Source organism: Gavia stellata, chromosome 25, assembly GCF_030936135.1.
Source record: "Gavia stellata isolate bGavSte3 chromosome 25, bGavSte3.hap2, whole genome shotgun sequence".
In the NCBI taxonomy this organism is placed as follows: Eukaryota; Metazoa; Chordata; class Aves; order Gaviiformes; family Gaviidae; genus Gavia; species Gavia stellata.
The window spans coordinates 9,121,062-9,136,197 of NC_082618.1; the positions used below are offsets into that span (position 1 = coordinate 9,121,062).

At 50.3% G+C, this 15,136-nt stretch overlaps 1 protein-coding gene across 1 annotated transcript; it reads left to right on the forward strand.

The window, feature by feature from the left end:
- Positions 1-5,188: 5,188 nt before the first annotated feature.
- Positions 5,189-11,293, forward strand: RFLNB (refilin B). Its single transcript, XM_059829217.1, has 3 exons — positions 5,189-5,392; positions 7,031-7,140; positions 8,435-11,293. Exons 1-3 carry the CDS (start codon positions 5,189-5,191, stop codon positions 8,763-8,765), a joined length of 645 nt encoding a protein of 214 aa, XP_059685200.1. The 3' UTR covers positions 8,766-11,293.
- Positions 11,294-15,136: the final 3,843 nt, after the last annotated feature.

Genomic DNA, 15,136 nt, shown 5'->3' on the forward strand with positions numbered 1-15,136 from the left:
GGCTCACGTGGCATCTGCCTGGTCGTGCTTCAGCACTGTCCCTTCTTGGGCACAGGCAGTGTCCCTTCCCTCTCCTGAGCCCCGTGGCTGTGGGAGGGCGAATTTGGTGCCTGGTTGGTAAAATCCCATCCTCCCCTTGCACAGCCAGCAGGTCAGCCTGCGCTCGAACAGGCAGGAGTTGATCGCAGGATTCAAGCAGAAAGAATAAATCTGCAGAGATTAAGTCCTCACTGGTCAGGTTTTCTAACGCTGCTCAGACTGACCTGCCGCTGCAGCAAGGTGTGCGCTAACAGGTACGCTAACACCAACTCTTTAGGATGTATTTTCAGGGGTCCCCAGGCTTGGGCCCTGGCTGTGGCGTGCGGGTGCTGAGCTGCAGAGAGCCGTAGTGGTGGCATCGGTCGCAGAGCAGCAGTAACAACACTTGGGAGGGACAGCAGTTTCTCATCACTCCAGTTTTACAGATCTTCCCGAGTCCGCTGTTGCTTCATTTATTTTCTCTCCTGATTTCACGTCGGGTGACAAAAGGAAGGAACGGTGATTGAAAGCACGTCGGGATTATGAACAGCCATTCCCCAAGGATAGTTTCTCTCAAGGTGCATGTGCAGGATGGTTCACACGTTATCAAATGCAACAGCCAGAGAGGAGGGAACACACGTTTGCAGAGATTCATTATTCCGGTGGGGGGATGAATAATTTATTTTAAATTAATTTTTCTTTGCTCTGTCTATGGATAACTCTAACTAAATTATGAACAGCTGAAGACAATGTTCAAGTTATCATCACGTATCTTTCCCTGAAGGCTTCCCCTGTTTCATTCTCTGTATTTGATTCTCAAGATAAGAGGAAATAAGAAGAAAAATGAACTTTTAGTTTCAGCCTTTGAAGAATGGTACAGGTCTGGGTGTTCGGAGTTCCACTTTTAGAGAGCAAATCCGCATTTTTCTACTTTTGGTATAAGGGTTTTGTCCCCCTGGCTCTTGGGTATTTATAAAATTTGGCATATCTGTATGCGTATGTTAGCTGTTTGTGGTTTACATCTCCAGGGAATAAAGGATGATTTTTTTTTCCTGTAAAAATGCCACTTTTCACGTTTTTTGGCCGAGGTGTAATTCTGGCTGTATGTTGGAGTGTGACACTAAAATGAATTAAATGGTTACTGATGTTCATCTGCTGGGTGTTCTCTATACAACTGCCACGCAGCAAACCCCTGGGGCCGGGCCGGACCTCACCCAAAACATGCCGGACCCAGGGCTCCGTGCTGTCCCGTCTCCATTGCGCTCTCCTGCAGCTTCTCTTTTCTGGCTTTTCCACCTTCTCCCGCTCCAGCAAGCAACTCTCTGCAGGCAGCTTCTGCATTCACCGCAGCTCCCCGCGCCGTGCAGGCAGTTCCACAGAGCTGACCTTGTGCCCCTAAACAATCAGGTCATTTCTGGTGACTTTAGCTGCTGGAGGGATTTCTGAGAGACACTAATTTTTCCTTTAAAATTAATTAAGAGGTAGCGCCTTTTTTCCGTACGATGCATGACGTTGGAGGAGTTTCTTTCGCTTGGAGAATTCATGACTCATTTGCTTTTCTCCTACTGCTCTGCTGGTCCTGCCCCCTCCGCCCTTGGGCAGGAGCAGCCCACACCGGGCAACGCGGGTGTTTATTTCTTTCACCAGATTTACAGCTGTGACTTTGAGCATCTGAGTGACGATGTCCAAGTCTCCACAAGCCTTTTCTTGGCCGCAGCCAGGCGGGCGGCAGACGTAGATGCTGTTCGGCAGCGTCAGCCCACGGCTCTGCTGTGCTTAGGAAAATGAGCTGAAACATTTGTCTTTGGGCTGTGTCGGAAAAGGCTTTGGCAGAAGGCGTTCCTCTGCGCGCCTGCTCCGCTGGGGCTGGTTACACCAGCTAGTGCTGCCGTCACCCAAAATTTGTAGGTTAAAGCCCGTGCTCATTCCCTTCTCTCAGCGAGAGCAGCTCCACCAGTCCCAATCCGGTGTCCGGGCGGGAGCACGTGGGCTCGAGTGCATTGCCAACCTCACCTTTGAGGGGACGTCTGGGGGTGGTGGGGGCCTGAGGCCAGTGCTGCTTGGGGTGCTGGCGGGGGGTCCCTGCTGGGAGCGGGGCAGGGGGGTGCTCCCTGGGCCCTCGCCTCACCTGGGATACAGGATCACCAGGACGAAAGTACCGTGGTTTCCCTGTGCTCGGGCCCTGGGAAGTGGCAGTGCCCTCCTGTTCCCGGCAGGATGCGGGGAGTCCATTGGGGTCAGGACCCTGCGGGGAAAGGAAAATCAGCCTTTGTTCAAGCCCCACTTGCAGCACGTGGAGCTTCCGAGGCCCTGGGAAAGCCTCGGCTCACAGTTCGGCGGTTCATGAGGGCAGCAGTGGCAGCAGGGCTGTAAAAGCTGATCAAAACTCAGCAACTTCAGCAACGTGCTGTCGGCGTTCATCCCTGCAGCCGAACCACTCGAACCACTCCCAGGGCTCCTGTCAATCCTGCCGCTTGGAAGCGTTGCTGTGAGCGCGACTCCTGTGCCCGCCAGGTTCGCGGTCTGTGCCGCGGGGAGCAGCCTGGTATTTCCCATCATTTGGAAATAATTTTCCATCGTTATCAAATAACACGGGATCCTTCTGATTTGCTTCCCCTGCCCGCAGTGACGGCCCCCCGCGCTGCGTCAATGTGCCTATTGTTCGGTCGCTGATTAGGCTGAGCACGCCCGGCCCAGGGGAAAGTCCTTTATGGAAGGAGGATCTTGATAAGATATGAGTATCTGTTCTGTCCCAGCTGTGCATGGGCAGTTAAAAAGTAAATAACATGGACAAACAGTCTGTGATGTACAGGCAGGGAAAAGATTTCCACTGCCAGCGGTGACTGCACAGATTGGTACAGTTTGAGAGGCTTAAAAAGAGACGGGCTTCCCGAGGGGGCAGAGCACACGTGCCTTAAAAGCAGGGCCCCTATATACAATAGCTATCAAAAGCATTTTATTTATCAAGTAGTTAAAATTCTGGTTAAACTCTTCCTTTTCATCCTAGCAGGCGAATTTGCAGCTCTGGACATTGGCTTTGCAGGAAGATCCTCAGGTCTGAGCCCCGCGTGAGGCAGGGCAGGCTGCGGAGCTCCCTCGGGCTGCTCAGACACCTCCATTTCACCTGCCAAGCCCAGAAACGAGAGCCTCGAAGCGCACAAAAAGTTGCCATTTGTGTCAAGGCAGGCCGGGATGGGAGGTTTTTTGCTAGTAAATAAAGAGCAGCAAGATTTCCAGAAGCCCGTGCGGCTCTGCTCATCCCAGGCACAGCCAGCTGCAGCCTCGCGCGGCTCCCCAGGCACTGAGATCCCTCGCACTTGGACCCTGATCCCTACGGGAGTAGCCACGGGGACACCTGCAGCCCTCGGAAGCGGCTGCTGGGAGGTGCCACAGGTTCCCCCCCCACACCTAAATTGCACCAACTCGGATATTGGCAGCGTGGTTTTTAGCCCAGGAGCTCCACGGCAGCTCTGAAATAATGATCGCGTTCATCTGGAAACTGCTCCAGCGCCTTCTGAGGCGTCTAATTTCATGAAGGACTTTTATGGGAGATTTTGGAGCGAGGGGCGATCAACTTTCCCATTGCTCGCGGAGACCAGAATCTCTCTTTTTTAGGATGCATTTAAATCGAAAGGAAGAAAACACCTGTCCAGCACATTTGCTGAGACCCTAAAGATTTCAATCAAAATTTTTAATGTTCCTTTTCTTTCCATCTGTATTTTTCAGCAAAGACAAACAGCCTCATAGTATTTCTTCAAAGGAATGTAAATTCCTTGAGGAAGTCTCCGGAGTTCCCAGCACCGCATAGCTGCAAACCACAGACGCCTACGGCTGAAAGCTCTGCTCTGCTTTTAATTTTGGGGCAGGGAAGGAATTCTTTTCAGGGGTTTGGGTTCACTTGTGCTGGGCCCGTCAGGCCAGACTGCTTGTTACGGCACAGGGGAGTGTTGACTTTGGCCGGCTGCAGACAGTTGCTTTCCCTCCACAGGAGTATTCCCCCACTGAATCTGATGACATGGTGCAATTATTTCATTAGGATTTTCCAAAAAACGTTCCCTCGGTCTCCTCTAGTGCTAGAAAGTCCTTTTCCCTCTGTTTTCTTGTTTCAGCTTCGGCGGTTTTGCCTGAAAAATGCAATTAAAGGTGGCAGCGCCGCTGCCTGAGTCTGAATCCTTGGTGGGGGGGTGAGAAAGAGTAGCCTGGGGGGAAAACTGTGGGTTTTGAAGGGTGTCCTCAAACTCCCGAGGGTGAGTGAGGCCCGTGCACAAGAGCTGCTGCTTTGCAGCCTAAACAAGGCCCCTGTTTCCGCTGCGAACTGCACTCCGAGAACACCAGGGCAGCTGCTGCTGCTGAGGTTGAGCAATGGGAGAGGGCGGCAGAGCCACGAAGGGACTGGGGTCCCACCGTTTCCTCGCCAGTCCCCGCTCTCGTCCCAGTCCTGCCTCGGTGGCTGGGTGAGCCCCGTACCCGTGCCGGCATTAAGCACCGTGGCCTGTCCCAGGCCCAAATTGCCCCTCGCCCGCCGGGAGCGCTGGGGCTGTCTGCGGGGTCAGGCCCGGTGTCAGCAAAAACACTTTACTTAATAAATCCGGTTGTGGTGCATGGACGCTGTGAATAATTCCCGGTTGCTTTTCTGTACCCTCCATCCCAGGCAGCTGTGACGCTCAGTCCAGGGGGATCTGGGGGGGCTTAACCCGGCTGCCAAAACACCCAGCGGACCCTTGTTACTGGGGAAATGAGCGTGTTGGAGGTGGGGAGAGCCCAGCAGGATCTGGCAGTCGGGGCTCGCTCTTTCAGCGCGCCCCAAAATCCGTGCTGCCATGGGCACGGGCAGCGCCTGAGGCTGCTGCACGGTCCGTAGGTTGGAGCAGGGCCGCGTTTAGGGCAGCCCGCCGGGAGCCGGTTTGGCCGCTGCCGTGCGGCTGGGGAGGGGAGCGAGGGCGCAGCGCCCGGTGCGGGGATACGGGGACGGGACACCGGGAGGATGGGGGCACCGGGGGGTGCGGGACGGGGCACGGCGGAGAGGAGCGGAGCGGGCCCCGCCCCCTGCCGTGGCCCCGCCCCTCCGGCCCCGCCCCTCCGCTGGCGGCCCCGCCCCTCCCGCCGCCGCCCCGGCGCAGCCGGCGCAGGGCGCGGAGCGGCGGCGGGTTCGGGGCAGGGCGGCTCCGCCATGGTGGGTCGGCTCAGCCTGCGGGAGGTGCCCGACCTCCCGGACATGAGGAAGCGGGGCGACGCGGGGCTCGACAGCCCCGACTCCGGGCTGCCCCCCAGCCCCGGGCCCGCCCCCCCGCCCTGGCTCCTCGCCTCGGGCAGCCCCGACCGCGCCGTGACCAACGGGCTGCCGGAGTCCGACCCGCCCGCGCCCGCCGCCGCGGTGAGTACCGGCACCGGCCGCGCCGGGCGGCCCCGCCACCCCTCCCGCGGCGCCGCTGCGACCCTCCGCCCGCGGCTGCAGCCGGGAGAGGGGCGCGGGCGCAGCAGCCGCGGGCCCCCGCCGCCGCGCTGCCGCTGCTCCCGGGCTCGGTCCCGCCGCGGCAGATGCTGGGCCCCGCGCCCCGGGGGCGGCCTGCGGCCGGTGGAGTGGCGAAGCCGCTGCCCTTCGGACCCTGCCGGGATGCGCCACCCGGGGACGGCCGGGCTGGCGGCTTCTCCTTAGGCTGTCCGCCCCGGCAGCCGGCCGCGCTCCAGGGCCCGCAGCATCCTTGGGGGAAGGGAGGGTGGGAAACCCGCCCGGCGGTGCCGGGGTTACCGGGGGGGCTGGCACCGGGGCGGCCAGCGTGGGGACGGGGTGGAAACAACTGACCCCCCCTTTCCTTCCCTTCCGCCGTCGCCGTCCTATCCCTTAACACACCCACAGCGGGAGGGAGCCCGCCGGGGAACCGGGACCGTCTTGGGTCAGGGGAGCCGGCGGTGCTTTTAAAAAGCCTCCGGCTTTGGGTTGGTTCTTCCTGATGCAAGGGAAGCCCCTGTCCCTCCTGCCCCGGGTTGGGGTTGGGACGGTGTCGCAGCACGTCTTTGAAAATCCCCGTGGACAATGAACTCTAGTTATTCCAGAGAGTGACCCGGAGTAGGAAGTTTGTATATTACACCATGGTTTCAGTTAATAATATCGGATAACGATGCGCTAGTTTTTCACCAAATGATTGTTGAATGTTTACGCTGAGCTGATGGTACAAATCCTTTGGGAACCGCAGATCTAGAGGAGACATCCCTTTTCTACAGAGGTGCTGTGTGAAATTGGAAAAGGGTGTAGGAGAACCGTGCGTTGAACAGGAGAGATGCTCACAGCCCCCTCGCCCCTGGATAGTAAAGCACACGTGCAGAGATGGCTTCAAATACACAAGCGGGTTGCTTCCCTTCGCGGCTGCTTTGGTTTCCTTCTGGCTGTGGAATGTTGCCGGGCCGGTGTCGGCTCGTGGCACTGCCCATCCGGGAGAGGAGCACGGGGACTCTCCGTGAATCCCTGCTCAGAGGGAATGAGTAAATCCTTTCCAACAGGTTGTGTGTGTGAATTAGACAGGTTGGATTTAACGCCTTCAAACAGTAGCCGCGGCGTAGCTGTGAAACAAGGAGATTGCTCACAGCAAGGTGCCCTGCAATAATTTCCTGCTGTGGATCTGCCCGTGGGGATATCTGATGAATCCAGTAAGGAGAGCTCTCTCATACACTCGCGTAATGTTAGCTAGAAGTTGAACGTGAGCTCATACAGCAAATGAACTATAGTTCATGCTGCAGGAAGCTACGCTGCACCGCGGGGCTGTATCTCCTGTCCATTTCCCAGGGTGGCTCCTCTGAAGCGAGCTCCCGGAGTTAGGACTTTGTCTTCAAAAGCTACGCCTTGCCCCATCTTCGGGCAGACCTGCGGGTTGCACCTGTAGGCACGTCTCAAATAGTGGATCCTCTCGTGTGTAACGTGAACTTGACAGCTCTGTACCGAGGGCTGCATAAATGCGTTTTCTTGAAAATATACAAATTGTGACATAAATGGGATTATTTTTGCATTTTATTGCAGAATTCTGTGTTCTCTCCCAGCCCTGTTCTCTCCAGCTGCCCTCCAAGACTGTGTCCTTTATCCTTTGGCGAAGGAGTTGAGTTTGACCCTTTACCACCAAAGGAAATAAGGTAAATATTGTGTTACAGTCATCTAGTTTTGAAGGAGTTAGCATGTAAAGGAGTAGTTAGGCCTTATCGGTGCCTGTGAGTCAGGTTAATTTATTTGCAGAGCTATTGTTCCACACAGCTGTACATTCCTGGATCTGGACGTTTGTACAGACTGAAGGAGAGTTCAGCCTCTTTTAATCCCATATGGTTTTTTTCCAGGAAGACTTTCCTGTATTTTACTCTCCTGCTTTTACTTACTGCAGTGCTCCGAAATGTTGCCTTTCAACTGATTAACCAGGTAATCGTGAGGGAAGATCTCCAAAGCAGCCATCTTTCTAGGACTGTTTTATTAGGGGAAAGGAATTTTGCTCTCCTAGCCTCATGGGTTTGTAATAAGTACTTTCTGTCTTATCAGCTGAGGCTGGTTGTGTGAATTAAAAGGAAAGTTAATATTCAGAGAGTGCATAATTGTTTTTTTTAATGAGCTGCATCACTTCACAGCCTGTGACTTACTCTTTGAACATCATGATTTGGAGTATTGAGAAGTGGAGGCTCCCAGCTGATTAGTGTGCAAGCAGAGGTAGACTGATACAATCAAACGGAAGCCTAATGCAGGGGAGGGTAGAAAGATTTGATGCCCTGGTGTGGGGAAGGAGCCCACCCCATGGCTGGAATTGAAGGCAGTCAGCACCATGGAAAAGATAACACGGGGTTGTTGCAGTGTGAAGGAGATGAAAACTTTCTTTTGCAAACCAGGCACAGAGGATTTTCTTGCCAGCAATGTTTGATGTGCAAATTGTAGTATTTTCGTGCCAGTTGAATCTTCAGAAGTTTGCCTTCAGAGAGTGCCCCACTCTAGGAGTGACAGCAGAGAACTCCCGTGTGACTCTTGGCAGAGGAGAACTGAGAAAATAACATGTGCTTCCATGGACTTGGCACTCCGAGGAATTCGGATGCTTATGTGCAAAGCCTAAATGTGGATCTAGGCCTCTGGGTTTAGGCACTGGAGTTTGAAGGAGGTTCTTAGCTTCATAGAGCTCAGGTTTAAAACGATGGACACGAGGACTGAGAAGATGTTTGGTAGCGCTGGCAGCTGGACGAAACAGTGACAGTGGCGGGCGTGCTGATAACGTAAGGCTTTTTCCTTAAATGAGTGAGACAGCAGCAGGCAGTGTTTGCGTGATGTGGCTGTTCCTGTGTTGAGGTGGCAGGTGCAGGGCTGAGGAGCCAGCCCGGTACCCGATGGCTCTGTTTTCCAGAAAATGCAACCTGCTACTCTGGAGCAGAGCTGACGCATGTGTCTCTTGTATTTCAGGTACACGTCCTCAGTTAAATACGACTCGGAGAAGCACTTCATCGATGACATCTATATGCCGGTGGGCTTAAGCATTTCTTCTTGCAGTCAGACGGTCATCTGTGTCCCAAACTGCACGTGGCGCAATTACAAAGTGGAGGTCCACTTCGAGCCCCGCAACAAGCCCCAGCGTTTCACCAGCACCACCATCGTCTACCCGAAGCATGCCAAGACTGTGTACACCACCACGCTGGATTACAACTGTCGTAAGACCGTACGGCGGTTCCTCTCCAGCATAGAGCTGGAAACTTCGGAGTACCTTGGGAACGACTGTGTCCTGGATGGTTGCTGACTGACGGCCGCCTCTCTTGCTCTGATCCATCCCAGTCGCATCTAACGTACTGTGCTAACTCCACTAGCTAAAGCGGGTACAGACCCTCTTTCTCAGCTCTTAATCCCTGCTTTAAGCATCAGAATGGCCTGAATGCAGTTTTCTGTGGGGACATAACTTAGTAAGGAACGTGTTTCTTCGCCTTTAAAGTCATGAGTTCCCTCCCCTTCCCCACAGTGCAGTAATCAGATGAAAATAAGGGGAAGTATTTTCCCAGAGAAAAAACTGACATGCAAGAAAGAATGTGGTATAGTGCCTGGCAGGTGGAAATCCATTTGATGCTTTGTGGTGATGTGCAAAAATAAGGGCAGTTCACTCTCTTGCAGAGAATCTACCAGGTCATTTGGTTACAGATAGCCAAAGCTGTCATTCATTTCAGTTTAGATTGTGAGGCGGTTTTCTCTAGAAGAACCATCTCCTGGGAAAAGCTAACAGAGAAAAATCTGGAATTCTGCATTCAGCAGATACAAAAATGTTATCGTATGGCATTCATGTCCGGTTTGAAGGTGTGAGTTGGAACAAAGAGGAATTCTGAGTAGAGCGGGAGATAAACTGCTTTTGCAGCTACAGGCAGCAGAGAAAGGATCAGGTAATTCAAGTTCTTTAGATGAATGGCGCGATGTATCTTCTGTACTTATAATGACTTCTACAGTGGTGTAGTCTGTGTAACACGCTAGCATTTGTGTAGTAGGACTTGTAATGAAGAATATCAGGCCAAAAATGATCCCTGTATTGTTGGAAAGTCAGGTCTTGACAGTGTGGTGGTGGAAAAACACCAGTGCCTAGTTTTTACTGATGTTCTGTCTGCACTAAGGGAGTTGTAACTAGGAAAGTTTCAGAAAACACACCGTGCATACAGGGACCTAGAGTGGAGAAGGAGATGCTGGGATCGGGTGTGAGACACTGTCATGGTGGGGGTTGTGAAGAGGTAGATGGTAGCGAAGGACAGGCAAATTTTTATTGCATAGCAGAATCCACAGCTGTAGCTCTGCTTCCCTGTTGAGCTTCTCATTGCAAAGATCCATGTCCTTTCTGGACTTTAATATTCAGGATGTCACTGGGATGGGGTAGCATTTGCCTGTCTGTAGGCTGCTGAATAACCCCTCCAGTCCCAAGTGCATGATGAGTTTGGGGACCAAAGGAATAACTTCAGATACTATGAAAGGCCATCTGGATGTTACGTGCATGAGTTTGTCATGTGCTTTGATGAAAATAAGATGGAGAGTTTTCTTACTTTACCCAAGATGGGTTTTTTTCTATATTAACAGAGAGAGCAGTGTAATGTGGAGAGCATCTGCTTTTGGGACCGTGGCTTACATTTGTGACTAGAATGGTGTAGCAGCTCGGAAACCCTTGGTAGACTTGACTTAGCTGGACACGGCTTTTCCATGTATTCCAAAACTCCTCTGAGGTGCGGGTCGCCTTCTGGTGCAACATCAGCCCTGACCCTGGACCTGCTTTTAAAGAGGACTTCACTAGTGCATAGCTCCAAGGGTGAATTTTGTCAGTGGTGAGTTAGAAACTCGGGAGCCTGTTCTTGAGCTGTACTTAACGCGTGTTTGTGCAAGTGTGATGAATGGTGTGGAAGTGTACCCTAGTGTGAACTGAAGTGATTTGGGAGACTAAAAATGCAGCAGGAAGGAAAGCTTGAGTTTGTGTGGTTTGGTTTTTTTGTCGTTTTGGTTTGGTTTTTTACTTATTTATTAGCTCAGAACAGAATGTCCTTAATCTTTGGTACTTGCCTCAGAAAACCAGATCTGAAAACCAGGGGTGACAAAGGATGCCAAAGTCGGGTAGGCATTGCTCCAGAGTTGTTAAGAGCAGCGCAGTCTTCTCGATAAACATAGTGGTTTCAGACTACAGTATTTAGGAGATGTGTCTTAAATACATGTCATGATTCTCCCCTAAACATTGCCCTGAGATATACTTGTTGCATAACAGAAGACACAACTCAGCCCCTAAGTGTGTGGGGTTTCAAATGGACAGAACTCTTCTTTGGGGAAGCTATTGCATCATGGCTCGCTTCGCAGTTTCGCGTACCTTGCTCCTGAAACATCTGGTGCTGGCCGCTGTTGGACACGGGATGCTGGAAGAACACGGACCCTGGATTGCTCTGACAACGCTCTTCCAATGAGTTAGTTTGCAGGAGATCTGAGAGAAGATTATTTTAAGTTGTAATCATTAATTGTCCCTAGTTAAATTAGAAATTAAATGACCCTTACGCTATGGTTTTAGCATAAAGCACCTGATTTTTATAAAGCAAATGAACTTAATTATGTACCTCTTAAAAATATTTTAATTGGTAGAGATACCTTTTAAATTATTTATGTTCCAACATTTGCAAAGCTCTGATTAGCTCTGTGCAAGTGTTCTGATGTCTGTGACGTTTCCCACCCCCCTTCTAATTTTCAATTTGTCTTTTACTTTATTGGTAATAAATGACCTGAAAACCATCATATAGGGAAGTCTCTTTATTTTTCATTCAAAGCTTTTCAGTGTTTATTATGGTATTTACTTAGTAATAAATACAGACTATATCCTGCCAATCCCAGCTCCCCTCTTGTTTCTCTTATATCATGTGTTGCTGTTGTTTACATATTCTAGGAAGGCGTTTCCTATATAAAACTGTGTATTTAAAAAAAACCCAACACCAAATGTTGTGGTTTTATCAGTTCAGTAAGACACTTGAAAAAGTGCCTTGTAGACAGCTGAAAATCCTCTCCAGTATGTATGTGAGTCTTTCATCTGGTATAGTTTTATTTTTAAAGAGAGTTTCTGGTACGGATTTCAGCATATCCTGCAAGTGAAGCACTTATCCTTTTCAAATATAACAAGTATTTAACCAGATAGGGATTTCTTTTTGATTTTGGTTAAAAATGTAGATGCTCAAATGCTACTTTAGTAAACACAGCATAAAAATAAGACTAGAATGTGTTATGCATTAAACTTTATCAAAACAAAATAGATGGTTACAACTATTGTTTTGAGATGAATGCTGTAGTGTTTCTCTGGATACTTAATCTGTTCTTTAAACCCTTCTGAATTTGCAGGCGTGCTGATTTTGTTAGTATCTCTGGCAGAGTAGAAATGGATGCAATTGAATGTCAGTTAATTAATTCATAATGGGATTTTTTGCTTACTTTTTATTGTTCATCTGGTTATCTGCTTATAAAAGCTCTAGATTTGCTTGTAATGACATTATTGGAATCTAGGGAGCTTTGAAGCGATTCTAAAGCATGCTGCTGCTCCTGTGAAAGTCTGTGCAAGCATGTGAGTATCATGCAGTGTTTAAAGTATCCAACAAGAGAAAAGCCATGTATAAACATCAATTGCTGTATAAAAGACAGACCATTTGAAGAGTCATTAAGAAAAAACTTAAAAAATCAGAACAGTATCTGTCAGGAGGGCTTCAGCAAAAACTTCCTCTCCTTTCAGCTGTGCCATCTAACTTCCAAATACTTCCTTTAGTGTGGCCTGGGCTGTTTTCCTTTAATATTGTAGTAACACTCTGGATGAAAGATGTTCCTTTATGATGAGAAGTTGAAGTAGGGGAGTCCAAGGCTTGACGTGATTTTTAATTCATATTGGCCAGATGGGCTTCTAGGTAGTACATACAAGGATAAGCCCATTGTTATAGATGTGCTCCATTTTCATTGTATATATGCTGTGCTTCTTCAGAATGTCAAATCTGAGGGTCTGACACAATGAATTTTTATAACAAAATAAAATATTGTACCTGTGTACGATTAGATCACAAGCCAGGAGACGAGGGCTGGATTCCAATCCCAATTTTGCAGCTCGCTCAGTTTCAAGTACTAGGTAAGTTCGTGTGCCTGCAAATCATTTTAGCCTCCAAACAAGGTATCTGGTCATTCAGTTTCCCCATCTGCCAAAAGGCTGTGCTTGCTGGTTTCAGGACCAGCAATTGACAACAGGAATACCTGAGGAGCTCAGGTGTAATGCAGTGAGTGTTATTTTGAAATAAACCAATAACTAGGGATACTCCAGGACAAATAGACTGTATGGAAAGGAGCACTTTTAATTGTTGAAGTAGTCTGAGTTGCATTCATATTTTAACTACCAGGTTGGTTTGTGTTTAAAATACAAATGTCCTGTTCTCTACACAGATACAAGACAGTGAGTAATCAGTATTAAGCTACAGAACTTGAGAGATTTTGGGTGACACCACTGGTTGCAGCTCGGAGGCTGTGCTAGCCCGTTCAGCATTCAGGACCAGTTCACGCTTGCTCCTCTGGAAAATAACTGCAGCAATCTTCTTTACATACTGTGTGATCACCGCTTGTGCATGATGCCCTGCGTAACAGGGAATGCCTGACAGTCGGGCATGGCTCAGCGGGCAAATGTTGCTGGATATACCATTCGTACCGTTTCCTTCTGTTCATCTTATAGATACGCAGCCTTTCTTTCTCTGCTACAGGATCTTCAAGAACCCCATCCCATCGAAGGCTTTTGTTAAGATAAGCAGAAAGATCTTGATCTGTTTGACTAGAGTCCAAAATGGTGGAAGTCGGTACTACAACTTTCTTTGTTTCTGCATCCTTCTGATTCTCTTCTGCATTATTTTGGGCTGAGTTGGGGTTCCTCCCAGGACTTGGGATTTCAAGCAATGGAGGGGAGCGGGCCTGCTGCTTTCTGGTTTTGTGGTGGTGTTTAGCTGTTAAAATTAGAAATGCTGTTAGCAAAATGTATGCATTGCCTCTGAGGCTTTCCTGCTTATTTCATAAAGAGGATGATAAGACAAGTGCTTGCTGTGCCTGTACGTGCCCATTAATATGAAACCAAATCTGTAAGAAAATATCAATGGCCTAAAGATCTCATTTTTAAGTGGGAAATATATATTTATCTGATTGGCTAACATAATGATTCTCATACCTGTAAAATGTATTTATTGAGGCTGTTATCGCATTAATAGCATTTCTATACTGGCCTCAAGTTCACTGTGCTCGCCTAACTCAATTTAGGCAGGAAATTGATTCTTAGTTGTTGGGGAATTTTTTTTTTTAAGCTGTTATCTATTAATACAGCAAGCAATGTGATCTGTATGTTTTTTTAATAGTACAATTTCTGGAAACTTTCAGGCACCTTTAGTACTAAGATACTGGAAGTGAATGGCTATTCCTTTACATGGAAGATGTTTTGAAATTAACCTTCCCTTTCTGTAGCTATAGCAGCCTCTCAACGCCACTGATGGGAAGTTAGATCAGTGCTGTGATTCATGCCCGTGGAACGGTGAATATTTAAACTATACTGTAGCTCACCAAAAGAAAACCACTAAATATTTACAACATCCCAAATCTTAGGCAGTTTATGAAATTTCCTATTTCTTGACAGATGTCTTATGCCTCCTACTGCTTATGCTGTGCAGTTACAAGTACTCAATCTTTTTTTGGATAGATTTGTAGCTATATAGAAACTATACGTATAAACAGCCTACAGGTTCAGTGAAAGGTTTTGAAGTGCCATAGGTGATTTCCTAGGGCAAGTTGTTTTTTCTCTCCATGGCAGTTGTCCTGCAGGATGGAGGGAGAGCCGAGCACCGCATCCTCTGGCCAACACGGACAGGCGAATCCCAGCTGCCTTCCCGCTGGTAGACACGCTCCGGCTGCGCATCCCTTCATGTCCATGCAGCGTCCATGGCGCAAACGTGATGTTGAGCAGTGGTCACGTACCAGCCTGGTGCACGCATGGCTTCGCCCAATGACCCCTTCCCTTCCCAGAACCCGCGTGGGGCGTTTTGGGGACAGCTGCGGGGAGCGCGGCGGCTTTGTGGGGGACGGTGGCCTTTGCCCACGCCTGCTGCGGCAGCCAGCCCAGCTCACCTGCCGGTGTGGTGGTGGTGGCGGTGACACTCCTTCGCAGCAGCTGCTGCTGCTGCTTCTTTCTCCGTGGTGGCTTCGTGCCAGGGGCCTGCGGTGGAGGGGGGCATGGGCAGCCCCTCGCCCCCCGCCAACTGCCCACGCCGCTCTCCTGCCTGCGTGGCCCTGCAGTGGGCCTGGCATGGCCCCCCATGGCCACCCTCGGGCCTGGCAGGGAGCGAGGGAAGGAAGGTCAGCAGCCTTGGGCCAGCCTCCCTCCTTGTCTGTGACCCCCCCCTCCATCTTCCCTCCCCTCAGTGCCTTCCCCCTCCGCCTCCCCTCAGGTTTTGCCCTCAGTGTCTTCCTCCTCCATCTCCCCTCAGCTCTTCCCCTCAGGCCTCCCCCCTCCGTCTCCCCTCAGGCCTCCCCCCTCCGTCTCCCCTCAGGTTTTGCCCTCCATCTCTCCTCTCCTCAGTGCCTCCCCCGCTCCATCTCCCCTCAGGTTTTGCCCTCCAT